General features: G+C 39.4%; 1 protein-coding gene across 1 annotated transcript; it reads left to right on the top strand.

The window, feature by feature from the left end:
- Positions 1-1,904: 1,904 nt before the first annotated feature.
- Positions 1,905-26,071, top strand: SLC39A8 (solute carrier family 39 member 8). Its single transcript, XM_066549132.1, has 8 exons — positions 1,905-2,090; positions 8,871-9,039; positions 13,077-13,246; positions 13,667-13,789; positions 14,831-14,998; positions 21,411-21,618; positions 22,126-22,310; positions 24,975-26,071. Exons 1-8 carry the CDS (start codon positions 1,905-1,907, stop codon positions 25,119-25,121), a joined length of 1,356 nt encoding a protein of 451 aa, XP_066405229.1. The 3' UTR covers positions 25,122-26,071.
- The last annotated feature ends 763 nt before the right edge of the window (positions 26,072-26,834 follow it).

Raw genomic sequence — 26,834 nt, forward strand, 5'->3', positions numbered from 1 at the left:
TTTTCAGCATTATGCAAATATAGGCCTAAGAATGAATGCAAATATGAGTTTAATTATACTAATTTAAATGATCTTTTATATTTCTACTGAAAATGTCGTAAAAAAATCAATTTTAAGATAAACTCTTTGGCTTTGCACAACAGAGCACTGACAAATCTTGACGCAACCTGTTTTGATTTACCTCTTATGGCCAGGTTGCAGTTACTTCCAATTTATCTGCTGGTCATAAGGCACTTTTGAAATCTATAATTTGAAATTGGAATGAAGGCAATAATCAACTGTTACTAGAACTGTAACAGCTGTTTAGGGAGACACTGAAGAAGAAACTATAGGAGGTGCCAGTTTTGCTAATAACATAGCTGCTGTCCAATGAATGTTGCACTTAGCAGGAGGAGAATGTTGTGCTGATTTCTCTGGAAGACAGCCAAAATGCACATACAAATAGAGAAGTGGGTAGGATGGAGCTTCTTCAGCCTCAGCTGGTGGTAGAACCAGTACAGATAGGGACAGTTGGAACAACACGGAGCTGAGTTGTGCCAGGGCTGTTTCAGCTGCCACCAACCAAGTGAGATGGAAGTGGGAAAGTATATCAGTGATTCAGGCCTAAATTCAGAAACAGTGACACGTTTCTCAGTATTAGAATTAATATTATTGTAGTTCTCTAGATTTTCTTCCCCCCCTGCTCAGTTGTAGGGGGGAAAATGCTGCTGGCATTTTTTTTCCCTGCCAGATGCTTTGTGCATTGTGGCACGGCAGTTTTTAATGAAGGATTTATCTAAATCACTTCTGCTGCTCATGAAGTATCTTTTTTAACCATGCCTCCTTCATAGTGCTGTTACCTGGACTACTTGGCACAGACAGTACAAAATTCTGGTTTCAGAAAATTTGGAATCTGCAACTGTGCCTCAGCTCACGTAATTCAGCGTAGTTCTACAGTGATCTAAAGGAGAATCTTAAAAAAAACCCCCAAACTCTTTGAAAACACGTTGTCTCTGTCCATACGTGGATACGTAAGAAATTTTGTAAAAGGCAGTTACAGGATAACTTAACAGAACAGATCTTTGCTGAGCTGGGGCTGCTGTCCGGTAGCATTAGCATTTTTATCTAAACCACTTGAGCAACAGCCCCCAGGAATACACCTGTGACCAGTCACAATTTTCTCTGTTTGTTAAAAGGCGTGCATGAAATCACATGCTTTTTTGTGCATTAATCCTGCCTAAAAAGGTAGACTAGACACAAATCTACATCTCAGCCTGTGTGAGGGAGGGGGCCTGAGAGAAGCAAGTTTCCTAACTGGCTGCCAACCGAAGGACTCATTCCAAGGTCCAGGAGCCTGGGCTCAGGAGATAGTGCTGGTGAGGTGTGTGCAGCACCTGTGTGCCTGCCTGGGCCTGGACCTTGGCCTGCGTTATCCCTTCTGCCATGCAGAGGGTCAGGGCGGCTGGGTGAGGGGCAGACGGCTGGGGCTGGGGCTGGGAACGGCAGCGGGGGCCATGACTCTGATGCTTGTGTGACTCTTGGCCCCTGGGCCGGGGCCGGTGGCAACCGGGAGTTTCGCATCCTCCGCAGCTGCCCGCGCGTGGGCCGATCTCGGAGGGCCCCGCGCCACCTTTTGTGGTGACACGGGGTGGCGGGGAGCCCGTGGCTGCCCTCAACCCCCGGGCGGCGGGGCTCAGCGAGCACTCGGTCAGCGGCCTGGCCCGACGGCGCGGCGGGCACCCAGCGACGGCCCCGCGCCCCGCCGGGAGCTCCGCGGCGCCGCCGCCCGCCCCGCGTCCCCAGTACGCCCCCCGGGGAGGGGCCGAGCGGGCGGGTCCCGCTCCCGCCCCGCGGAGCCCGTGGGCAGGGGCCAGGGCGGCGCGGCGGGGCTGCGCCATCCGCCACACTCGCTGCGTCCCGCTGGGATGGAGAGGCAGCCCGGGGTTGGCCCGGGGCCGGACAGCTCGACGAGCTTCGCCGACGATGTGCTGCGCGTCTTCGGGGCCGACCACAGCCTGTCGGCGGCGCAGCTCTCGGCGCTGCTACAGCGCCTGGGCGCCGCGCCCATCCTGGGCTCGGCGCTGCCGCTCGCCCACCTGCACCACAACCAGGTACCGGCACCGCGGCCGGGCTGGAAATGTCCCGGAGCCAGCGCGCCGGGCCGGCTGGGCAGCTCCGTAGTGCCTAAGTCTCGCCGCCCTCGTGTTTCCTCACGGTGAAGCCGGGAGGGAAGGAGGGAGGGAAGGCGGGAGGGAGCAAATGTCTGCTGGGTTCTGGGCTCGGTTGCGGGCAGAGGTGCCGGCGCGCCGGTGAGGGCAGCGGGAGAAGCTGCCGTGCCTCAGGGAGCTGCTGCCGCACGGGCTGCCCCGGGATTGGCTCTCCCTCCTCGTAGCTCGGCTCTCAAGCTGTCTCTTTTCGCGGTTAAATAGCATCTGTCCAACTGCACGGAGTGTGTGAGAACAGCTAGTGTTTCCCTCCGAGAGCTGAATAAGCAAATCTTCAGGAGCTGTTGAAATATGGTTGTCATGAGGCAGCAAAATCTCGATTATAACAACAGGTCTGCTTGTGTAAAGAAACTTTTTCAGACATTTTCACATCTTTTATCTAAGTTGAGTGCAAAGTGTACCCCTGTCGATTAATCTGCCAAAAGCTTTTTAAACTGATATTTAATTTACTGTCTGGATATCACTGGAATATTACTTCTCTTTAAAACATTTGTGCTCTGTTTAATGTCACCATCAGAAACTCAGATCTGTCTGGTACTTTAAAATCTGTGTAATTTCACTTACCTGGACCATCCTGGACTGAATTTGTTTCCTTGAAGGGAAATTTTGAGATTTCCATATGCTCAGAAATCAGAGGCACAAAGTCACAAAAATGAAAGGAAAGCCAAATGACTGTTTTCTCTGGTTTGATTCCGCTCCCTAAGAAACAGAGGAGCGATGGCTCTAGAGACCTTGAGAATTGTTTTTTAACGTGGAGTTAAAAGCTCTTCTGCTTTTTCTGTGAAGGAGACAAACTTTGAATAAGCTCTCTTTGTTTTAGAAAGGTTTAATTGGGACTTAATTGCCCTGAAATCAAGGTAGTATTCAGTATAAGCATAGCAATGTTTGTAGGAGTTGCTGCTTTCAAATCTCACAAACTGGTCACTGTTCCAACTCAGTGTGTTACAAATATAAACATTCTCAGCCACACATGCTAAGTACAAGTTAGCAGTGTTGACTATGGCTATGAAAAGCAGCTTTCTTTAAAAGGCCATAGAAATGAGTAGATTCTTCAGTCCTTCAGGTTTTCTGTCTGCAAAAGCACGTAGCTCTCGTACACAGGCTACAGACGGGAAAAAAAAAAGTAATGCTCTTTCTTATTACTATGAATGCATGTCCCTCATAAGTAACTTGAAGTTTAACTGAAACAATTCTTTTTACAGGCGTGTTCTAATTTTGTTCATGTTGAATTATATCTAGGGTATCATAGTGAAATGATTTTTGAAATGAAAACTACTTTTTTCTGAGTTACTTGCATTCCTTCTTAAAATTAGCCTTATGGCTGCTCCATCAGCTTGAGCCATTAAAGCAAGTGCATTTTGGTCCTTCATGGATGTCAGGTATGTCCATGACTTTGGGCAGGTGGCACATGCAAATGCAGACTCACACCACTTAAATCCTTTTTTAGACACCATGAGTCTTTGTGCTTACAAGTTGATAATTCAACATCTGCTGGTTATGACAGAAGACATGAAGTGGCCTAATACAGTTTTGGGTGTTGGAAGGCATTAGAGGCCTAAGCTCTACTGATTCTCAACAGAGGAAAGTGAATACCTCTGGAGAGTGCTCCAGGTCTTCCTCAAGGCATCAGAATCCATTCAGGCTGCATAAGTTCCTGACTGTAGGAGGGCAGAAGGTTTATCTTAGGCTTTCAGTTCTTAACTTCTGTGTCCAGACTTAGTGGGATGACTCCCAGGCTTTTCTTTGAATCAAGATAACATACCCCTGCTCTTCAGAGAGTCCCTCATCCCAAGCCTGAAGGCATTTTTGGTGGAGAGCTGGTCTGTAAGGGACAGGTGATAAAGCACTTGGCAGGAAGGAGCAGTCTCTGTAATTTTATCCCAGTATTAGTGTTTAGTTTTAATGTCTCATTCACAACTATTTTGGTAAGCCTATTAATCTCATGAAAAGATCCACAAGAAGCTCATTGATTTTCTTAAAGATTGAAAGTCTGGGTGTGTAAGCCAGAAGAAGATTGCTTGCTTGCTTGATTGATTTCTGTTTTCTTTTGATACCAGGTTGACTTGAAAAGAAAAGGGAGAATTAAAAAAATTATTTAATTTGTTGGTGATAGTGTTTGTGTGTATAGTTGTGTAGGTGTTTGTGGCAACTTGTGTCCTATGATGTCTGTAAAGATGCTGATTTTTTAATGTAGAAGAAAAAACCTGGATTTTTTGAGCACCCTTTTTGAATTTTGGATTTAACTGTCACCAATTTCTTCTGCTTTTGGTCTCTTTTTGCTTTCATCATGCACTTCTGTAATTATTTTTATTTTGTGTTAATATTTTCTTTGCTCTTCAATTTTTCTGTTATCACCTTTTCTTAATATGTAAGCTAAGACTCCTTGTCAGACAAATAAGTGCTAATTGAGCAAGCACAAATACTGAGCAGTGCTGTTTTTTTCACATTTTACTGTGGAATTGCCACACATTTTAGTCATACTAATAGGGGTTAAATTAGCAATTGCAGCCTAATAGATATGATGGTTTGTTATTTGCTCTGTATTTTACATTATTAGCAAGTTGTAAAAACCATGAAACCATACTTGATCTTCTATCACTGAATTCATTGTAGTATGGCAGCCATACACGTGCGTGCCAAAGGAATAAATGACATGCTCAAAATTTTTGGTCAAAAAATGCCTGGAAGGTAAATGGGTATTGGAAAGAAGGCTTGTTAATTTCAGCTTTTTTTAATGCTTTGATGTAATTGGTAGGTGCTAAAATCATGCTCCTATTTCCTTCTTTGGCTTTCATAAATCTGTATTTATGCCAGTCTAGATGGTATACCTGAGTCCTGTGTTTTAATGTAGTGCATTTTATTTTTTAAACAAAACATTTTGACAAAATTTAATTTATTTTTAAAATTAATATTTGTAATCAGATATAATTACCTTTTATCTCAGGATGAGTTAAAATCAAGTAAGTTTTGTAGCTAGACTAGAACCAGGCTAGTATGTTCTTTGATTTGAGGATTTTTGGGGTAGTTTTTCACTAGTTACAACTTGTCCTTTTGAAAGAATGGAGACAAGAGTGACAGAGTTAGGGTCTTCATCCAACACCATGACCTGATGTTGCCTGGCCAGTGAGATGCTAAATAGGCTTAGCTATTGTACCCATTAAGTGTCTTATTTCTACAATATTTTCAGTAAATTTCAGTATTTGTGGACAGTTTTCAGCTCCCAGCCTTGCCCATGTTGTAGGGTGTGTGAAATCCCTAAAGCACACGAGTGCATTTGAGCAGCTCCATCTGACTCTTTCTCATGGAGTGCTGCTTATTGAAGGGATGATCATCTGCATCATCCAGTTTTTTCCTGTCCTAAGTGACACAAAGGTGTTACCACATCAGCATTGGACGCTTTCATTTCTTGCAAGTAAGTTGAGGAAGGCAGAGCTGTATGTCTCTATTTTGCCTTATGCATGCTCAGACTAAGTTAAAAAATAGGCAGGGAAAAGAAGCCTTGTTAAATAGGCATTCACTGCATTTATTGTTTGCTGTTGCTACTGTGCACTGCTCAGCCCTAGGGTGGGCTGGGCTGGCATTTAATCTGGCAACATCTAGAAGTTGCAGTGCAGGATGCTGCTCAGTATTTTAGTGCTCCACATGTGGAATGCTACAGATAAAAGAGGTAGAGCAATGATAAGAACACAGCAGATCACAGAAGAGACTGATGCCTTTAAAAGGTAGTTATTACTGTAGCATTTTTTGTTAATTTCTCCAGTTAATTTCTCCAGAGGAATCCCATATTGTTTGATCATTTTTGGGAGAGGCTTACCAGGGTAAAAGTAAACATCTGTTTGAATAACCTAGTTGATAGTTTAATTTTTTCTAAGTCTCAGTATTCTGTAACTGTGTGAAATCTATGATTAAGCTTCTCCTCAGTTTTCATTAAAGCACTTTTAAAGTTACTTTTTAACAGTTCAGGGATGATCAGTTTTGTTATATATTTTTTGCAATTGTTTACTAAACTCTCGGTGACAGTCACATTACAGGAAATCCTCTCACCTTATCACTGTGATAAGGTCTTGCTGCACAGCAGGGGACAGACACAACAGCAGGTTTGGTGAGTCAGGACATCATTTTCAGTCCCCTGTTCCATGAGGCTAAATTTTCTCTCTGATGAGATGGTCCATCAGTCTTACAAATTAAATATCTTATGTTTTTACAGCAATGTGGCTGTGTTAATGCATTTATTTATCCTGAAAAGATAAATGCAGAGTTTTGCAGTGTGCAAAACATGCCTTGCTCCAGTCCAAGGCTTCTGAAAGATTCAGTCTTTTAATTAATCCTTTAATTGTGCTGGTGAACTCATGCAAGCTTGCTTTTTAGCTCTTGGATGTATGTAGGAGTTTACTGAGAGTATGAGGTGACTTATAACAATGAATCATTTATAAGAATCATTATCCTCTGGGTTTGTCCCTGATCAAAATAATAATAGTAATTAAAACAATGCTGTTTCTCAATTTCACATGAAAGAGCTCTTCTATGATGGTATTTCTCACCTCCATGTTTGTGTGTAGGCAAGGTTACAATTGTCAGATGTATTAATTTATGCTGTGTCTCATTTAGTTTCTCTCCATTATCTGTTTTCCTTCCCACAACATTGTTTGGATTTTTGTGAATTAATGTTAATACCAATGTATTGGTATTTTAAAATGCTAATACTCTATTCTGTATCTTAGGAATGAAATAGTTAAAGGTGATTTCTTTCAGAGATAGTTATGGTGCAAATTCTCAGCTCTTACTGGCTCAGTTTTCTAACCACAGATGTCCAGAAATGTCTCCGTGAGCTGGTAAATAAGCACCATACAGGAACTATTCTGTAGACCACAACTATCCTCCCTTTGTTTTGCTGTGGGCATATTAGCCATGTATGTTGTATTATTCCAAAATGCAGAGTTAACAGTAAAATGATTAGACACATAGGCAGTTTAGAAAGCTCCAGTGGTTTGTGTATTGGCCTGTTAAAGACTGTATGTTCAGTGATGATTTCTTTATTCACTTTATTCACTTTCATGTAGGTTAAAAGGAGCAACATGTTTTAAAGCAAAAATCCATCTTCTTTTATAAGCTCAATTTATTTTATATGTGATATTTATTTGACATTAGCATTGACATTGAAAGATGAAATTATATGCACTTTGCTTCTGTATATTTGAATCTTTAGGGTCTCATGGCCTTAACAAAATTTGCACTTAGGTTTAAGTTCAAGCATGTGCCTGAGTACTCTGCTAGACTGGCAGAGTTAAAGAGGAAGGACAGAAATATCCTGGATGTAATTTAGCTGAAATCATTTGAATTGGCCTGCATGTTCTCTTCATCCAAGCAAATCAAAGAGTCACGTTCTGGTGATGAGTGCATGCCTTTCACCTTTTGGACAGTGACAAAAATATTTATTAACAGGAGCGGAAGCAGTTCTGATGAAATAAATGACTTGGAATCACTCTGGCTTATCTCTAGGAGTTAATTGCCTTATAAATAATAATGTTGAATTATTGGAGACATGCTGTGTAATCTGAAGGTTGCAAAAACTGCGAAGAGCAGGGAGTGACCGTTTGTGTTTATTTTGCTAAGGCTTCCAGTGCTCTCTGCTTGCAATCATACTGAGATTTGCTACAGGGAGAGTTATGCTGGAATTGATGTCTCAAATAGAAGAAAACATTTGATTCTTTGGTCTTGAGACTCAACCCTGGTATGTGTTTATTGTGCAGCAATAACTGCACAAAACTATTGTATACACCCAGAAAAAGAATGTTTTCCCTTATTATTGTAGGAAATAAAGAATGTAAATGAGCAGAAAGCATTAGATGAAAGATTTCAGCAGTTTGGAACATTTCACATAAAAACACTCAATTTTTTTTTCTGTAGACATATCTTTTATGATACTTTGTGGTTTGTATTTTATCTTTTTGGTTGAAAATGACAAACAGAGGAACCAGCCTTGCCTTGCCCCTGGCCTGGTTTAGCACTGCCGAGTATATTTATTGTTGGCCCATCAGACACTGTTATGTCCTGTGCTAAAGGCAAAGTGAAGATCCCAAGCAGGAGTTTATCTCATGGTTTTACAAGACAATGTTTGCCCTCAAGAGTTACTGCTGTAAGAGGAATGAAAAATGTTTGGCTTTAGACCATTTTTAAGGAGTTAATTTGGGGAGATAAATAAGAAGTGTTGTTGTAAAGTACAAGTGGTCACTTACATGAATAAGCTGTCACTGAATTACCAGTCCTTTTCTGGCACACTCTGTTACTAAGATTTTAACTGTATCTAGTCTGTTCTTAAATTTAATTATTTTGTAATTACATTGGGTTTTAAGTACTTTGAAGCTATTTTTCCAAATATATTATGAGGTTTAACTGTCTGAGTTCTCAGGGCAAAAGATCTCCAATTGTCTCCTAAGTAAGGGGTTTATTGATTTGTGATTTATCTAACTTAAAGTACTTTGAATCATTTCTGCTTCATATCAAGCAATCACAGTATTTTCATGCACAATGTACATTGTGTAGAGTTTCCTGAAAATGCATTACATTACTTCCATGTTGTAATTCTTGGATTTCTCACTGTATGTCTTTTTTTTTTTTTTGGTTTGCATTAATGTGTTAAGTTGTCAAAATCCCTTTTAATTTCAGTGCTTGACTAGTGAAGAAATCTTTTCTTTGCATGGGATACCGAATGACAGTTACATATCAAATTCCAGCTTCTCTACAATATGCCCTGCAGTTTTGCAACAGCTAATTTTTCACCCATGTGACCATCAGGAAAGCTTTGTGGACACATCTAAACCACATTCTTTGCAAGGTTCGTTACTATTACTTGCATTAATGCTGGGACTGGAGTGGGGTTTTCTTAGAGGAACAGTAAGCATTTATCTGTAAATAACAGGAGTGTCTTGTTTGGGAAGATATGGTTCCAAAGTGGGAACATAAACTGCTGGTTTAGGTCAGCAGACTATCCAAACAAAATTGTTATCTCTTGACAGTGATCTATTTAAAATGCTGTAAGAAAGGTGAAAGAACTGACTAGAAGATTATGGAATATTTTGCCCGCATAAGGAAGAGTCTTTCTGACTTGTTTTGTTTGGATAATGGTTTATGCTTTGAAACATAAGGACTCGTACTTATAGCTGGTTAATAGAAGAAGAGATGAGTGTACAGAAGGGAAGTTTGTGCAGGTGGTTTGCAATGGGAAATTGAACTTGGTGGAATCTGCCTGGATGGAGGCAGGTAGAGTTAGAATTACTTGGGCTACATTTGAATGGAGTTATTTGCAGGGGGACTGTCAGGTAAGCCAGTGACTGGTTTACTGGGGAAAAATACTCATATTCTTTCCAAATTCTGACTCCTGCTTTCATGTCATATTCTGTGATGACCCCTCCAGGAGGAAGATTGTTACATGGTTAAGTAGCCCTAATCTTCTCCCTCTTTTTCTCACTCTTATTTCTGTATTTATTGTGCACAGAACTGTACAGTGCAGTAAAAAGCATTGGACAGGGAATATTCATCTGATTAAAGAAATCACTTATTGCACTAAAAAAGATCAGATATAATTCAAGTCAGTATTCCAAATGAACTTACTGTTCCAAGGGAATCAACTGAATTAATGTTAAAAGTTAGGATGTTGGATTAATAGTGCCTAATGTCAGTATTCATAAGAAGAGATACAGAAGTGCTTTTTGTAACTTTTGAAATACTATTATTAATAACATTCTGATTAATATAGGTGATCATCTTTATAAAACATAGTTGTGTTTTGTTGTGTCAATGAAAGATTGGAATTCTGATTGAGTAATCACTGAAACCATGGCACCAATTTAGCATTACTGCTCTAGATTGCTTGTATCATATGCAGACACATTACCAAGAAGACCATTAGATCTGTATTGGAGAGTAGGATCTGTTCTCTTTTTTTTTCTCTTTTTCTTTTTCTTGGGAGGGGGTGCTGGTTAAATAGGTTGAACATGGAATCCTTGACCTACAGTTAACCTCCTAGGCTACTTAAACCATCCCTCTTGCTTTTCTTTTATCTGGCCAGCTCAGAAGCAATGTCCAGCTCAGAAGCAATGTCCGATAGCCAGATAAGCAAGGCAGCCTTCTCCCTGCCCCTCCCTTGGCTGCAGCACAAGAAATCTGCAGGCCCATGGTTAGGGCATTTTAAACCACTGCGACACATGGTGGTACCTGTTTGAACAGAGATTCCTAGAAAGGCCCAGTGCCCAATGCAGCTGTTGATTTATACACCCCCACCCCATCACAAAGTGAATCTGTCAGTAGCATTGAGCCCAGATTATTTCAATTACTGCCCATGGAGCAAAATCCTTCATGCCTGTTTCCAGCTGTGCCTATGTGAATTTTCTCCCCAGGGACCACCACTCTCTTAATAATAAAGTGTATTCCAAAATACTAATGGACAGGACATGCAGAAGAAACCAGTCCAATGAGCTTTAGGAGCAGCTATTCTGAATAAAAAATAAGTGATGCCAAAGCAGAGTAGAAGTTGGAAGGCAACAGGTTTTAATGTCTTTTGTCCTGGGATTTGTAAAACTGTCTGATCTTTGGGCACACTCAGCTCCTCCCCTTGCTTGGTTCTTTGAAAGATAATAGGGAGGGGTATAGAGAGGTATCAAACAGCTGAAACTGCCCAGTGGCATTCCTCATGTCCAAGACAAACACCTTCTGTGTCCTCTGCTTGACTTCTTCAGAAAGGTATTCATGCACTCACTTCCTCTTCATACCTGGACAAGGTTAAGGAAGAGCCTGAGCCTGCCTGTTCTTACAAGGATCAGTGCTGGGCAGCAGTGTTCTAAGGAGGGCATCTTACTTGCACTCCTGCAGTTTTATTTTTTGGATTTCTTGTGCCTTTGGGTATCTTGGTTGTCTCTTTATTGAGGCTACAGTTTAAAGACAGAACGAATAATAGCAGTTAGCAAAAACTGACTGAGTCATCCACCTCAGGGAAAGAATTAGCACTGCATCTGAGTGCCCTGCTCTGGTACATAAAGTCAGACTACCCAGCTTTCTGAGATGTGTGGACTCATGAAAAGACTAGTGTGGATGGAGTCCTAGTGAATAAAACCATTTTAAGGCACATAATATTGTGAAATACAGTCCTTAATGCAGGAATTTTGCCAACAGTGGTTGTCTTGGAATTTTTTCAGCTCAGTTAAAAATGTATATTTTTGCACAGAATATGGGTAGGTGTCCATGTACAAAACTAAAATACTCTCGTACATATGTAGTAATCCCAAATTTAGACAGTGTTTTCTGACTCATGATAACACTGGAAACCTGTTTATTATAAATTTGATTTCAAAAATATAGTTACAATCTTAATTGTCATTTAGTTTAATAAAAATTAATCTATGTAGCTTAGTGAATCTACCCATATCTAGTTGTTTTTCCCTCTCTCTGTGTGGCTCTCTTAAAATTGGCAAATAAGTGTTGTAATTGGCATTGATACATCTGCAAATGCTTTGAATATTTCTAATGCTTTCTGTTCTTGACATGATATGAAATTCATTTTATAAAAACATTGTGACACTGTACAGAGTAGAGTATCCCAGTTGCAGGTGAGGAATTTAGCTTAGTGTGTTTGCCAGTTGTGTTCCAGGAAATAATATCAGACCATAATCTGATCTCTTAGTTTCTGCTATGCAGAGAGGAATTTGTGGTGACTTTCCTACACACATACAAGCTTATAATGATGCAACTTTTTGGATTATATGAAACTGTTCTCATCTAGGCAACATTGTGTTGGCATTGATTATTTTTTGTGGTTAATTTTTAAAGACAAACTCTCTGTCTGTTTGGATTACTTCGTAGTTCTGTGGGATTACTTGGGCCACCCTTGTAGACCTCTTTAGCACAACTTTTAAAGTTTTTCTCTCTACTCATAGGGATTTGAGATGTCACTAGGGAAAAAAATGTTCCTTATAGAGGCACAACTTTGTGAGTGCTTACGAGCAGCAACAACCACACCACACCTCTCCAACCTATAATTCAGGCTCCAGAATAATTATGGTATGGATTTGTGCAAGTCCTGGTTCCTGAACACTAAATATCTGAGATTAGGCTTATGGTGAGGGAAACAAAATTATGCTGAACCCTGCTGCATTTACTGATTCTTAGGAAAGGTTTTTGCCATTGCATACCTAAATCACATATCCTTGTTTTTAAACCTAGAACCTCTTTTTTAATGCACTTTCATTTCTCTATTAAAATTATCTCAACTATCAGATATCTCTCACCTCATCTGTTGAAAAACAGTGATGGGCAGCATTTTCAGCCAGCAAAATTTCTTTGAATGACAGGAGGAGGGAGGAGGGTTAGGAACTGAGATATCACCTCAGTGATTTGAAGGAGTCGTCCGTTATCAGGAAGGATTTTTATATCTGGTACGGCCAAGACAACTGGAGTTGTCATGGAGTTTCTTAGAAATAAATGTCAATGGGATCTGACTATGGGACTAGTAAGAAGTTTTGTCTTTTCTCTGTGCTATAGCTGCTTCAACTATTGGCCTAAGCCTTAATTTTTACTCTTCATTGACTGTAGAGAGACTTCATTTACATTACCAGCAGTTCGGTTAGCCCATATATTCTACTAGCATGGTTTCCATTTTTAATATGGTTGTCCCAGAAAATATTTTCAGATATTTCCTTTCTGCAGGTATGCATCTTAACTGCCTATGCATTTTAAGAATTTTATATTTGTGAGTTTTAATTTCAACCAAGGAATGACTCTTTTACTAGTTTGTGCCAGTTTAGCAATTAGAGAAATCACAAGCAGACTGAAGTGGGTGTTATACTAAAATATTTTGTATTTCTCTTTTTTTGTCCACAGTTTGGGGATTTGGGTTCCTGGCTGTGTCTATCATTAACTTGGCATCACTTCTGGGATTGATTTTAACTCCTTTCTTAAAGAAGTCATATTTCCCCAAGGTTTTAACTTACTTTGTGGGCTTGGCCATTGGTACTCTCTTTTCTAATGCAATTTTCCAGCTCATTCCAGAGGTAAGCAAGGAGAATAATTATTTGATAATAATAATGATATATATAATTATTATATACCATTATATTATTTGATAATATAATGATACAAATCATTACAGGTTTGCATACTAGTTTCTAAAGATCTATGTCTTGTTGTTCATTGGGAAGGACCAAGGGCTATTCTGCCTCTAAACAAAAAGAGAAATACACTGGATAAAGTTGTAGTGAACTTTAATAGGCTACACTGTTAACATTTTGCCCAAGTTTAAAAAATGTAATGCTACCAGAATCTTTTACAACTTCTGCTCATGGAAACTGGTGGTTGATCTAGAGACAGTTTTTGTAATAGAGGGGTATCTGTGCAGTGTGACGTGTGTTTGTTTTTCTGGAAATGTACTAAGATTACAGACTAATTTGCGTTGCTTTTTTCTTCACTATTAGGCATTTGGGTTTGACCCAAAAGTAGATAACTATGTTGAGAAGGCTGTTGCTGTGTTTGGTGGATTCTACATTCTCTTCTTTGTGGAAAGGATTCTTAAAGTGATACTAAAGCTCTATAACAAGGTAATGAAACCTATCACTAACTGAATGAGCCTTGCCTAAAAGTACCTGTCATACTTTGTGAGATACTTGCTAGATGCATGAAATGTGGGTTTTTTTCCTATTTTATCTGAGGAATTCAGCCTTACTGTGTGTTCTGATATATCTGTTTAAAACCCATATGAATAGGGCAAGAAATCTCCCTTTCTTGAGGGAGTTACAAGCAGGCAGCTTTGGGGATGGAATCCAGATGTGAGTGTGGTCTGCTCTCTTTAGTATATACTCCAGTTGCTTTCCAGAGCCAAGTTGTTGCTGTGGTAGCTAAATGCATCAGAAAAACATGGAAATATATAAGAGGTGGAGAGAATGAAGTCTGCCCATGAAGCTCCTCCTTGGGCAGGAGAAATCAGTGTGGCAAATACACCTTCTTGGTCATCTGCAAAGTGCAGCTGCACTGATAGGGCCTGACTCTGGTGTTCAGTAACTTCAGCTCTGTGTTTCCCCAAGCTCTGGTACACAGACCTGCTCAGTGAACAGTGCAGTTGTCTCCTCTTGCCCGGGGCTCTACTTTTCACCCCTATGTCAGAGTACTTGTCTTCTGTGTGTTCTCTTGAGTGGTGCTGATACTGAAAATTATGATGATCAACTGTCCCTTGTTTGCAATAGCTAGAAACAGAAAAAATGAATTTGTTTTTCTTTAATTATGTAAACTGACAAAGGCTAATGAGCTCTATTTGACAAGCAACCGTGAATAACCAGCAAATGTTGATCACTTTTGGTCAAGTTGGCCTGGGAGGTTCTACATAAAGGTCTAGAAGTGAAAAGTCTCCCATGTTTTCTGATTAGCTAAAAGTAAGAGATAAGGTAGGAACTTATGTTATATGTTTGGAGTTAATTAAAAAGATTAAATGTTCACTGCTGCTCATTTCAGCAATCACTTGGTATGGAAAGCAAGGCAGCATGAATATGATCTCCTACCCACCTTTTCCTTTTTGTCTTTATTTTCTTACATTGCTATTTTGCTTTTGTCTTAATTAGCTACCTACTTGTTTATTTTTCACCTAGACTGGCCACAACTACTTTGAAAATGGAGAAGAGAATCATTCTCAGGATAAGACTAACTCACCCAAACCACCATCGTCCAGCAATGGGGGCACATGTTATGCAAATTCAGCTGTCATAGAGAGCAATGGAAATCTTGGTTTTGACAGCATCAGTGTGATCTCAGCACAGGTATGAAAATGGTGTCTATTTATTTATTTTTTCCCTGCCAATTATATAAGCATATCTAAGAGAAGAGTTAATATGAATTTTTATTACTTTTGTCTAGTTTTTGTAGAATTACAGCTTATAATGTGGTTGAACCCTATGAAAAAAATACCAGGGCAAGCTTTGGGGCAATATTGAAAAAGCTGAATGATGCACTCTGTATCCAACAGAAAGGGCTGTGTTATATCAGTGCTGCAATGGGCTGGACAGAGAGATGTATCTAATCAGATTTGAACTTCTATTTAATTTGGCTAATTTTGGTTTTGTTGTTACTGTTTTGCTTAAAGAGCAGTGGTGTGTTTTACTGTTGTGATAACGTTGATCATACAAAATGATCTGTATTTTGTTCCTGAATACATAAAGCTATTAAGTGTGAGAGCCTGGCTCTACCAATCAATGATTAAAGAGAAAAACTAGTACAGTAACTTTCAGGCTGTATATTGTGAGCACTGCTTGTGATAACACAGTGTATTTGGATACTGTGGGAATCACAGAGGTGATATGTTGAGACAGAAGCCACTCCTCCTGGTTTAAGTATTTTTGTCTTTCAGATTTGTTCTCTGTGTTTCTTTGTGTTTGTTTTCATACTGGAAAGGCAACTTCCTTCTGTCTGAGAAGAAAATGGAAGTAGGAAGAGGAAGTTTTTGTGCTTTAGTCTTTTTCCACAAGTAGAGAGGAGCAGTATTGTGCAAGGAGGACCACTACTGTGCCTTATTAAAAAAAAAACCAACAAAAAAATAGTAAAAAAAATTTAGATGTCTTAAGGCAGGCTTTTTTTCTATAGAAGAGATTTTTGGTTTGCCAGTTAAGTATTTTTAATAAGTATTTTTATTAGCCAGTTAAGTAAGTTGTGGGGAGCAGAGAGGAGCAAGCAGGAGAGCAAGCCAGAAGCAGTCTCTAACAACCAGGAGAAAAGCTGGGAGCTCTGCACTGACGCTGCAGGCTCACAGGGCATTTGATGCACACGGTTTAAAACACCAAAATTGTACTTGTCCTTACCCTAGAAATGTCATGAAGTGTGGTGGATTCTGAACATCTTAAAAACTAGAAGAAACATGCTTAATTATTAAAATTACATGAGGGAATTAGTATTATGAGTGTCCCTAAGTTTTATTTCGTAGATTTATAAAACAAGTAAAAGAAGCCTCCATTCTCTGCAGAGACAGAAACAGTGCAGCCAGCAGGACTAGGGAAGTGATCATTCCCCTGTGGCACTGCTGAGGCTGCACCTTGAATCCTGTGTTCAGTTTCAAGTCTCTCTCTACAAGAAAGACCTTGAGGTGTGGGAGCATCTCCAAAGTAGGGCAACAAAGCTGGTGAAAGAGCTGGAGCATGGGCCCTATGAGGAGCAGCTGAGGGAGCTGGGATTGTTTAGCTGGAGTAAAGGGGCTTGGGGGGGACCTTATCACTCTCTACAACTGTCTGAAAGGAGGTTGTGCCACTTGGGGGTCGGTGTCTTCTTTCCGATATTAAGTGACAGGACAAGAGGAAACAGCCTCAAGTTGTACCAGGGGAGGTTTAGACTGGATATTAGGAAAAAGTTCTTCATGGAAAGGGTTGTGAAGCCCAGGAACAGATTGCCCGGGGAAGTGGTGGAATCAGCATCTCTGGAGGTGTTTAAAAGGTAATTAGAGGTGTTCCTTAGGGATATGGATTAGTGGTGAACTTGGTTAATTAGGTTAATGGTTGGACTCAATGGCCTTAGAGGTCCAACTTAATGGTTCTGTGATATTGTGTAGCAACAAAAAAAGCCATTGTTGCTCTTGTCCTCCTCCAGTGAGGTTTGAAGGGCTGGGTCAGGGGAGGGCCAACGTGGCCAAGGTGCTTTAGGGCAGTTAGGGTAATGACAGGAGGGTAGGGATGCATTCAGCTTTACAAGAATGTACTATTTAAGGCAAAACCATTTGGCATAAGCTAGTGTGTACCCAAGAGAATTTTAATGTGTCCTCATAATCAACAGCTTGTTAAAGAGGGCAAATAGAGAATAGTCAGAAATCAAGGCTTTAAAGAGGGAATTTGAAACCTGATTGTGCTAAGGTGTGGTAACTGTTTTCAGCCATGGGGATCCAGCTATATTCTCTCCTTTGATGCCAGAAGAAATTGACTGTCAGAGTAAATGTTTAATTAGTCACCTACTTTCTGTTTTTACTTGCAGCAGTAAGTGCAACCTTGGAAACCTTTGTGCTCTACTCAAAGTTTGTATCTATGCATTGAAATATGGCTTGACAGCAGAAACTTTGAAAGAAAGTTATTTCAGAGACAAATTGCTGAAACATCTGTGTTCTTGAGTGCACACAGTTAGAGTTGTACAGCAAAACTTTACAGTGCCTTTATTTATTGCCTGGTGGCAGTGTCAGGATTCCTTCTTGGTCCTGTGGGCTCTTCCAGAGGATGTGTCTGGTTCATGTCTGAGGGAATCAGGCATGCATTGGAAATGGCAATAGTGATCACTATTGTAATCTGAGATATCGTAAGATGAAATAGTAATCTGAGATATCGTAAGATGAAATAAGAGTGTCTCTGTATAATTTCTTAAGTTTGGGAGTGAAGGAGAGGCCATTACTTTTAAAAAGTCTCCTGTGTTTAGAAGAGCATAAATATCAAGGATGTCTTTGTTTTACCATAAATGGGGAGATACAAATAATGTAGAACTGCACTAATAATTAATAAAAATGAAACCTGATAGTCCAGCTGGGTATTACAGAGCTCTTTAGCTGGCATCTCTTTTGATGTATGCTAAACTACCATGAGAAAATGGAAGTAGTCCAGAGGAGATAGACATTGCTAATTTTTTGCTTTGGAATCCTATGTGTTCTAGGGTATTTTGTCAGTAGTCTCCTTTATCTTAAGCATGAAGAATATGTATTACTTGTTCATCTACCTCTACTGGATACATGATCTAGTAAACTTCAGAATGTATATCCAGAAAGGCAATTTCACTGTACTTTATATAAGTTAGAGAAGTTGTCAAGACATTATTTAAAATGGATTACATGTAAGAATTATGATACTTCAGAGCAACACAGTAAACGTAAATGGCAGATAGCCATATATATATATATATATATAGATGGAAAACAAAGGTGTCTCAGAAACTGATTGCTAGTTTATAAACTATGGTTGTTTCTGCATTTTGGAAGTTTGAATCAATAAAGTAATTTTTAGAAGTAAATCAATACTGGTACTCTAAATTAATTGCAATTACTTTAAATTTTCTTTTTGATGGAAAAAATGGGCGAATTATTTAAAAAGAAAATTTGTGTATTAGATCAAACTCCCTTTCTTCAGTGAAGCTAGAAACATGTGCAAGAAAGATGATGTGCTTTAGGCAGAAATCAGGATGGTCTACAAAACAATTCTTCCTCCTGTTTATAGTCTACTTGAAGGATGGTCACCAGGGAACAGAAAAAATTAGTGAACAGATCTTTACCTCAGGAAGCTGGATGAATTGGTGGAAGAGCTTTGCTAATTGCATTTGGGTTTTCTTATACTCATGTATTTTGGGTGGCTTGCTTTGTAATACTTCTTACTTAAAGTGACATTCAGCTTGTCTTCATGGGTTAAGAGAGAGATCTATTACTCATAAGTGATCCTATCTCAAACAGAAATAGTACAGGTACAAATTAATAATCTCAAAAAAATGATTGGCACTGCTTGTGTTAGAGGAAATGTTGAGAGGAAAGTCTTCAAAAACTAAAGGTAAGTGTGTAATACAAATCTAAAACCTACGTGTTTGAATCAGCAGGGAAACTCCTGACTTTTTGATACCATTGCTCATTTTTGCATCATAAAAGTGTAATTTCAGAACTTCCTGTAGACTGAATAGGGGCTGCTTTGTGGTGGTTTTGGCACTTCTCAACCAAAGCTTCATTATCTGTGAGTTCCAGGCAGTGCAATAGGCACCTGACTCAGAAATTCCTGACCTGAACTTTTGTCCTGTCCCAGGGCAGCTCTTAAATACAAGAATGTAATCAGATAAGAGGCCTGTGAGCAAATCAAGTGGCGGACCTTATATCTCTATTCCGAAAGATTTTGCAAGGACTTATTGATCATTTTATCTCCTTGTAGTTAAAAAATCAGTTTGCCTGGTAGCATTTGCATATGGCAAAACTAAACCAGTTTGAAATGTTTTTTTTTAATAGCTAAAGAAAATTTATTGAAATACTCTTTGGCCTTTTCCTAAGGAGAAGGAGATGTTCCTCTATACCCTTATACTTCAAGAAATGGAGATGTGTGTGGTTCAGGGGAGAGCAATGGATATTGTCTGCCTTAACTTAAACATTGCTTTAGACAGTTTCCTCACAGGCAAACTCAGGAAGTGTGGAATGGATGAGTGGACAGTGAGGTTTATTGAGAACTGGCTGAATAGCAGATCTCAGTGGGTCAGGGTGTCATTGGAGGTCTGTCACTAGTGGTGTCCCCCAGGGTTCAGTATTGGGCCCTTTATTGTTTAACCTATTCATCAAGGACTTGGTGAACTTGCCTCCTGAGCAGTTCACCGATGACACAAATCTGTGAGGACTGGCCAATACCCCTTCAGAAGGGCTTCAACAGGTTGGAGAGATGGGCAGAGCAGAACCTCCTGAAATCCAGCAAAGGGAAATGCAGGGTCCTGCACCTGGGAAGGAATAACCCCAGGCACCAGCACAGGCTGGGGGCTGACCTGCTGGAAGCAGCTCTGCAGAGAAAGATCTGGGTGTCTTGGTGTGTCCATGAGTGTCCATGAGTGTCCATGAGCCAGCAATGTCCTTGTGGCCAAGAAGGCCAATGGCATCCTGGGATGCATTGGGAAGAGCATTGCCAGCTGGTTGAGGGATGTGATCCTGCCCCTCTGGCCAGCCCTGGTGAGGCACATCTGGAGTGCTGTGTCCAGTTCTGGGCTCCTCAGCACAAGAGGGACATGGAGCTCCTGGGGCAGGTCCAGCAGAAGCCACAAGGGCGATGAGGGGACTGGAGCATCTCTCAAAAGGAAAGGCTGAGGGAGCTGGGTCTGTTCAGCCTTGAGAAGAGATGACAGAGAAGGCAGCCCATCAATGTCTGTGAGTATCTGAAGGGAGGGTGTCAAGGGGATGGAGGCAGGCTCTGCCTAGTGATGCCCAGCAATAGGACAAGAGACAACAGGCAGAAACTGATGCACAGAAAGTTCCACCTGAGCATGAGGAAGAACTTCTTTACTGTGCAGGTGACTGAGCACTGGAACAGATTGCTCAGAGAGGCTATGGACTCATTAGAGAGTTTCTCATTAGAGACATCCAAGAACTGCCTGGATGCAATCCTGTGCCATGTGCTTGAGGAGGGATGTTGGACCAGATGAGCCACTGTGGTCTCTTGCAACCTTAACTAATCTGTGATTCCGTGCTGTGTGTGTGTCTCTAGGCACACATACATATATATTACTGCTTATATATTCCAGTAAGTAAGCACTAGTTAATGCTATATAAGCAATTTTTTTTTAATGGGGGAAATAGTATAATGCTTGCAAATATTCTGTAAAGACAGTATGTGTGTATAGAAATTCATCAAATGGGTGACCAAGAACTTTTAGGGGAGCTTAGTTTGTGCTTGCAGTTAAAATGGCAGTTCCTTCTATGTGTGTTCAAGTTTTTCATTATTTCATGGCACCACATGTATAAATTACTTCCACTCCTGGGGAGAATTAGTGAGATCCCTGGAGGGTATGTGCACTGCAGTTTTATATTAGCCTGTTGATTTCATGCTCTGAGCCTTTAATTGTGCAGTCAAAATTAGCCACCGCTGTTTTTATTAAACATTCACTTTGTAGAAATTAATTTGAATAGCTGGACTTGACTATCATTGCCCAAAATTAGAAATCAACTTTATGTAATGTCTGAATATGTCTATACTGTAGACACATTCTACAGTATAGACACATCATATATGTAATGTAGATAGAATTCTGTTCCTGTGGTAGCTGCGTATGTCTCTGAGACCATGATGTGGTGCCAGTTGTTTTAAATACAGATGCTACCAGTCACTGAGATCAGATCCTTCTGACTGTACATGCTTATGTAGAGGTGGCACAGGAGGCTTGGGACCATCTTTATCTGACAGAGACTCCAGAGAGACATTCAGATCACTGTGACCTGAATTGCTTCCTGTCTCAGCTGAAGGGCATCCAGGTGACACTTCGCATTCAGAAGGGAGATTGAGTCCTGTACGTCACCTTGTTGAAACAGAAAACATTTGGTGCTTCTGCTGTGCCATTTGCTTCTTGGACAAAGCAATTTGGTCTCTATATGCAGCAGTGCTTGAGTTTATATTTGGCATTCATTTAAGGACAGAAGTGTGATTCATTGACTTCTTTATTCAGCACTTTGTGTAATTGTAATTGTTTTATTATTATTTTTTTTTTCAGGAAGGAGCCACCCAAAGCAGCTTATGCAAGTGTCTTAAGGGGCGTCCACTGTCAAAGATTGGGACCATTGCTTGGATGGTGACACTGAGTGACGCCGTACATAATTTCATAGATGGCTTGGCTATTGGGGCTTCTTTCACTTTGTCTCTGCTTCAAGGGCTCAGTACCTCCATAGCCATCTTGTGTGAAGAGTTTCCTCATGAACTGGGTAAGAAACTTCATTGCACATGTTGTTTGCTGTGGAAATCTCTGTTGTAGGTGGTTGTGTTGGCGTAAAGTTGGCAGTGGTTGAAAGAAAGTTTAGACAAATTAATAGAAAAAATATTCATCAAAAAGTTACCAAGCACCAAAACACACATCTGGCACGGGAAGTTCCCAAGTGCAGGTGGGTGGAAGCTGGGAGCATATATTGGACAGGTACTAATTATCTTGTTTATATATGGTGCATACAGTGTTGTATTAATTAATTTAAAACCCAGAAATCATCATAGGTAGTGGTGTGTTCCTATGCTCTTGTCTCAATCTTGCATCACTATTTATTTAGAATATTTCAATTTCCTTAGTTTTGAAGGGAAATCCTCATCACCTATTTGAATGGAGAAAAACAACAAGGGTTATAATGTGTGTACAAATAATGTCTTCAGACTTCTTTTGACATCAGAATAACCACAATGTCATTTTCTGAATATGGTTTTCTCTTTTTTTATTCTTTTAGGGGATTTTGTCATCTTGCTTAATGCAGGAATGAGTACTCGGCAGGCTCTGTTTTTCAATTTCCTATCTGCGTGTTCTTGTTACATCGGGTTGGCCTTTGGAATATTAGTAGGAAACAACTTTGCTCCTAACATCATCTTTGCTATAGCTGGTGGAATGTTCCTGTACATCTCTCTGGCAGATATGGTGAGATATAATTGCATTTTCAGTTATTTATTTCTCTGCAAAAAAAACATGTACTCCACTAAGTATCTCCAGCAGAATTTAGTATTTTCTCCTTCTCATGCCAGTGACTAATAATAATAATAACAATAATAATAATAGAATATCATCACTTAAACCCTTAATGGAGGTGCACAGATAATTATTGTTACCAATAGGTAAGGCTTCATAAAGCCTCACCTATCCATAACAAGTTATGTTTATTCATGAAACACTAAAGCCTTTCACCTCATCATATGATTATTGAAAAGGGGTTTTAGACAGAGACAAGCCTTTCATGAATTTGGCCTGGTTTAATCAGAGTAAAAAGGGTATAAACACTTTGTTTCAGCATTTTAAAGTGTCACATTATTTCACCTCATTATTTTAAAAGGTTTGTTTGTCTATTTAAACCGCGTTGTGAAGGAAAAGCAAGAAAGGTAAAGAGAATAAAGTTAAATATTAAGTTTTGAGTTGAATGAAAGGTGTTGTGTAACCACAGTGATAATGAAAAACTTGATTTAAATTCTGTCCTGATTTAAATCAAAGAGTGCCAGCCTCATTTTCCTGGTTCAGACAAAAAATTTTGCTGAGTTCTATTCAGAATAGTCTGTCTACCATTTATTTTTCAAAATGTGCTAGAAGATACAAGGAAAAGAAATTGTGCTAAAATCCAGATCATATTTAGACATTGGATCCACAGTTACTTAGCAATATTCCATAATTTCCTCTTATGATGATGTTTTCTCTCAAAATGAGAGAGATCTTTCAAGAGTTTTAAGTTTTATTATGTTTAAGTCAGTGTTGTAAGAACAGATGCAACGGGTGCAAAGGTGTTTACATCTGCCACGTGAGAATCCATTTGAGTGCAGAACTGGAAGAATGAGGCTCAAATCTGAAAAGATTTGAGACCCCAGTTTGGTTCCATGTGCATTTAGAACTGTCATATATTTATAGTGACTATTTCGTTAAATACTGTTATAGTTCAGGTAATAGTATGGGATTTAATATGTTGTTAGAGTTATAAACAATGTAAGTAGTTTATTTCGTACGCTTGCAGTACCTTAATTGCTAATGCTTTTTGTTTAGCTTCACTCATATAATGAATAGTAATGCACTGAACTCTGCTGTGTAAAATTCATGGCATAAATATATAGTGACTCAAGTTTGTTATTAAATCCATCAAAGTAGGTAACATTCTTTTCTTTGTATCTGTTATTCTGTTCTCTCTGTTCCTCTCTATCTATCTCTCTCCCTGTACCATCCTCTCTTTCTTTTTATAGGTTTTTGGATTGTATCAGTTACCTGTCTGAATTTTTCTTCCCCCTGAAAAGTCTGAAATAGGGTATTGAAGTGCTCTGTACAGAGATCTGGCTTTCTACTTTCTTACGATTTTCACACACTTCTGGTTTGCTTGTCCAGAAGCAGGTAGGAGTAACTGGAATGTCATGCCTTCCTCCTTTTCTTTTCGCTGTTCTTTTTTCTGCCAGTATTGGCATAGTCCAACCTCTGCCAATAGCATCTCTGAGTGGGGAGGCTGTGGGCAGGTGGGAATGTATGCTGAGGTGTGTGCACAAATGAGCCTTGCTGTATGGCATGAAGTTAATCTGGTTTTGCCCTGTTGTGCAAGAGTGTGACAGAGCTCTGGAACCATTTCTGGGAAACTTTGGGCTCTTCCCGCTAACCTTAGCCTGTTCTTCAAGAATTGCAGTACCTTCAATAGCTGTTTTTGTATTGTGAGATCAAAGAAAGATACAGTTTTGGAGTTACCCAGCCTGAAGGCTTCCTGACTAGGGCTGAAATAAACTCTCTTCATTGTATTCTGGTTATACTATTCTCAGCAGAACAGGAGAATACTTTAAGGCTTGTTTCTCAAAAGCCACTATAGCTGACTTTACCTGCAGCTAACACATACCCTGAATCATCCCATGCAGGGAACTTGATACCTGTGCTCTTCTGCCATCACCTCCACTGGCTCCAGAGGCAGTATCTTTGTTTCTGCAGTTAGCAGCAGATCAGTCATCCTTTGCTCTTGTGTTTATACCACTAAGACGTATATTATGCAATGAAGAATCCCTTCATGGCACTGTAATGTCATATTGCATCTGTTACCACCAGTTTCCCACCAATTGTCTTCCTCTTCCTTGCTTGACCTGACAAGCCCACCAGACCTTCCACATGTGAAAGGTTTCTGATTTCTGAGGGGTTGCCCGTGTTTTCATCTTCACTTCATTTTCCTTTAGATGAAGCAGAAGAATCCTAATGTTCTGTTTCCCAGACAAGGATTTCTCTTTATAGCAGTGAAGGAAGAAACAAAACATTTAGCAATACAAGGGCAGCTGCTCTTAGCTGCAACTGTGGACCAGCAATTGGAACCTAGGAGTCTGCTAGAATCAAAAAGGGAAAATTTGCATGAGACTCAGCCAGATGAAGCCACGGTAGAGAGGAACAAAACACCTTTTCATCTTACAATCCTTGGTGGAGTGGTTTTTCAGGGTAATTAGGGTGATATTTTCCTGTGACTGCTTTCACCCCCGTTAGTTCTAATATTCAGTCCAAAGTAGCAATATGGTTCACTTCTTAATGCCTTAAATTAAGCATGCTACCACGAGATGGCAATACTTACCTAAAAATATCCTATTTTTTCAGTTCCCAGAGATGAACGATATGCTGCGGGAGAAAGTGACGGGACGAAAGACGGATCTGACGTTCTTCCTCATTCAGAATGCTGGTTTGCTCACAGGGTTTACTGCTATCCTGCTGATCACCTTGTATGCAGAAAATATTGAGCTGTGAGGATGGAATCAGGAGTGGAGACATCAAGCAAATTGCAAATGGAAGACACTTGAAATCCATACAGGGACATTGATTTCATCTACTTGGTTTTGAAACAGTGGCAAGGCCCATCCTGTCCCTCTTGCCCCAAATACAGGAAATTCTTCTTTAGGACTTGCAGTTGAACCAAATAGTAGGAGCTGTCAGCTTCTGTGTGATGCCAAAAAAATTATGCTAATATTTTTATTTCTACTTAAAATTATCAGACATATCTGAACTGTCATAGAGGAAGGGTGTTACTTGGCCAGTAGAATTATGCAATACATGCAGCTACATGCAACTCCAGACCAACTGAAAGCTGAGGTCTACAAGGAAGATGTGTATTTAAAAGAAAATAATACAGTTTCATATAGTTTTTTAACTGTGATGAAGGCAAGCAGTTTCAAAACTGGTTAATTTTTATGACTTTTGTTGCAGGATTTGTCTGTGTAACATCTTCATTCCCCATCAAAAAAAAGAAAAAAAAATCAAACCATTTCAGAGTAGGTACTAATGAAGCTAAGATTTTTAATTACTAATTAACACTGGAAGGAGAGATACCAGTTCCTGCTTTTGATCTTTTCTCTTTATAAATGCACTAGGGAATTGTTGATTTATTTTGAGAACCACTTTTTTTTTAATTAGAGGGAACCTGTGTTAAATTTATGACTGTTTATCAACTCCATAATATTTTAGAAACATTGAGTACTTTAAAAATGTTCAACTTTTCTGTATTCTATGAAAATAATAAAGTTTTATACTTAAGTTTCCCATATAACCCCTTTAAAAATCAGTTCTTTAGTCTTACAAAGGAGAATTTAGGAAAAAAACCTGCTAAAATCAACATTCCAGTATGCTTTCTTCATAATTTGAGTGATTTCTTTGTGTGCAGTTGGATGGAATGAAATGATAATAAAATATACAAATTCTTACCACAATCTGTTGCGTGTGGACTTTCTAAAATCATGCTTATATATATGAGTTCTTCTGAAATAAACAATTCATCTACTCATTACTAATCTGTTGTAAGATGAACACAGGGAAATTAATTAAAAAATACATTCCATTTCAATCACCACTTTGCTTTGAAGGAATTGTTGTTATTCTCCAGTAAGTTACTTTTTTCATTGATTTTTAAGCAAGTTTTGCAGCTTCAAAGGAGATACTGTTTTTGATGTATTTCCTTGCTGTAGGAAGGTACAACTATTTTATTTTTAATCCTTTATTAAAATATTTTTTTTCTACCAGGCAAAGTATTTACTTTAATACTTTATTTGAATCTCATCTGTAATTACCTTAGGAAAAAATAACTTCTCTAAGTGTCTGTTTAATAAAAGCTTTAAGGCAAACTGCACAGAAGTTGTAAATAATACTTTACTTTAAAATATCTCATAAGTGTTAAAATGTAGTAGCCAATGATACTTGCTGTATGGAAAAAACATTCATTAGTCATTTTGTGCCCTCTAACTTTCTGTGAAGAAGAGTGCACTGTGTCTTTCCTTTAATTCTTTCTTTGTTGATTTCTTGGATAGAAGCTGTTTGTAAATGTTGCTCTAGTGTATGACAATGATGTGTTATACTAACTATGAATGTTCATAGACTTCCTAAAATAATGTCACCATTCCTAGTTCATCAGATTATTTTAATAATATGCCTGAATCATACTTTTCACCTTTAAATCCAAATATTTGCAAA

Source organism: Molothrus aeneus, chromosome 4 (assembly GCF_037042795.1).
Source record: "Molothrus aeneus isolate 106 chromosome 4, BPBGC_Maene_1.0, whole genome shotgun sequence".
In the NCBI taxonomy this organism is placed as follows: domain Eukaryota; kingdom Metazoa; phylum Chordata; class Aves; order Passeriformes; family Icteridae; genus Molothrus; species Molothrus aeneus.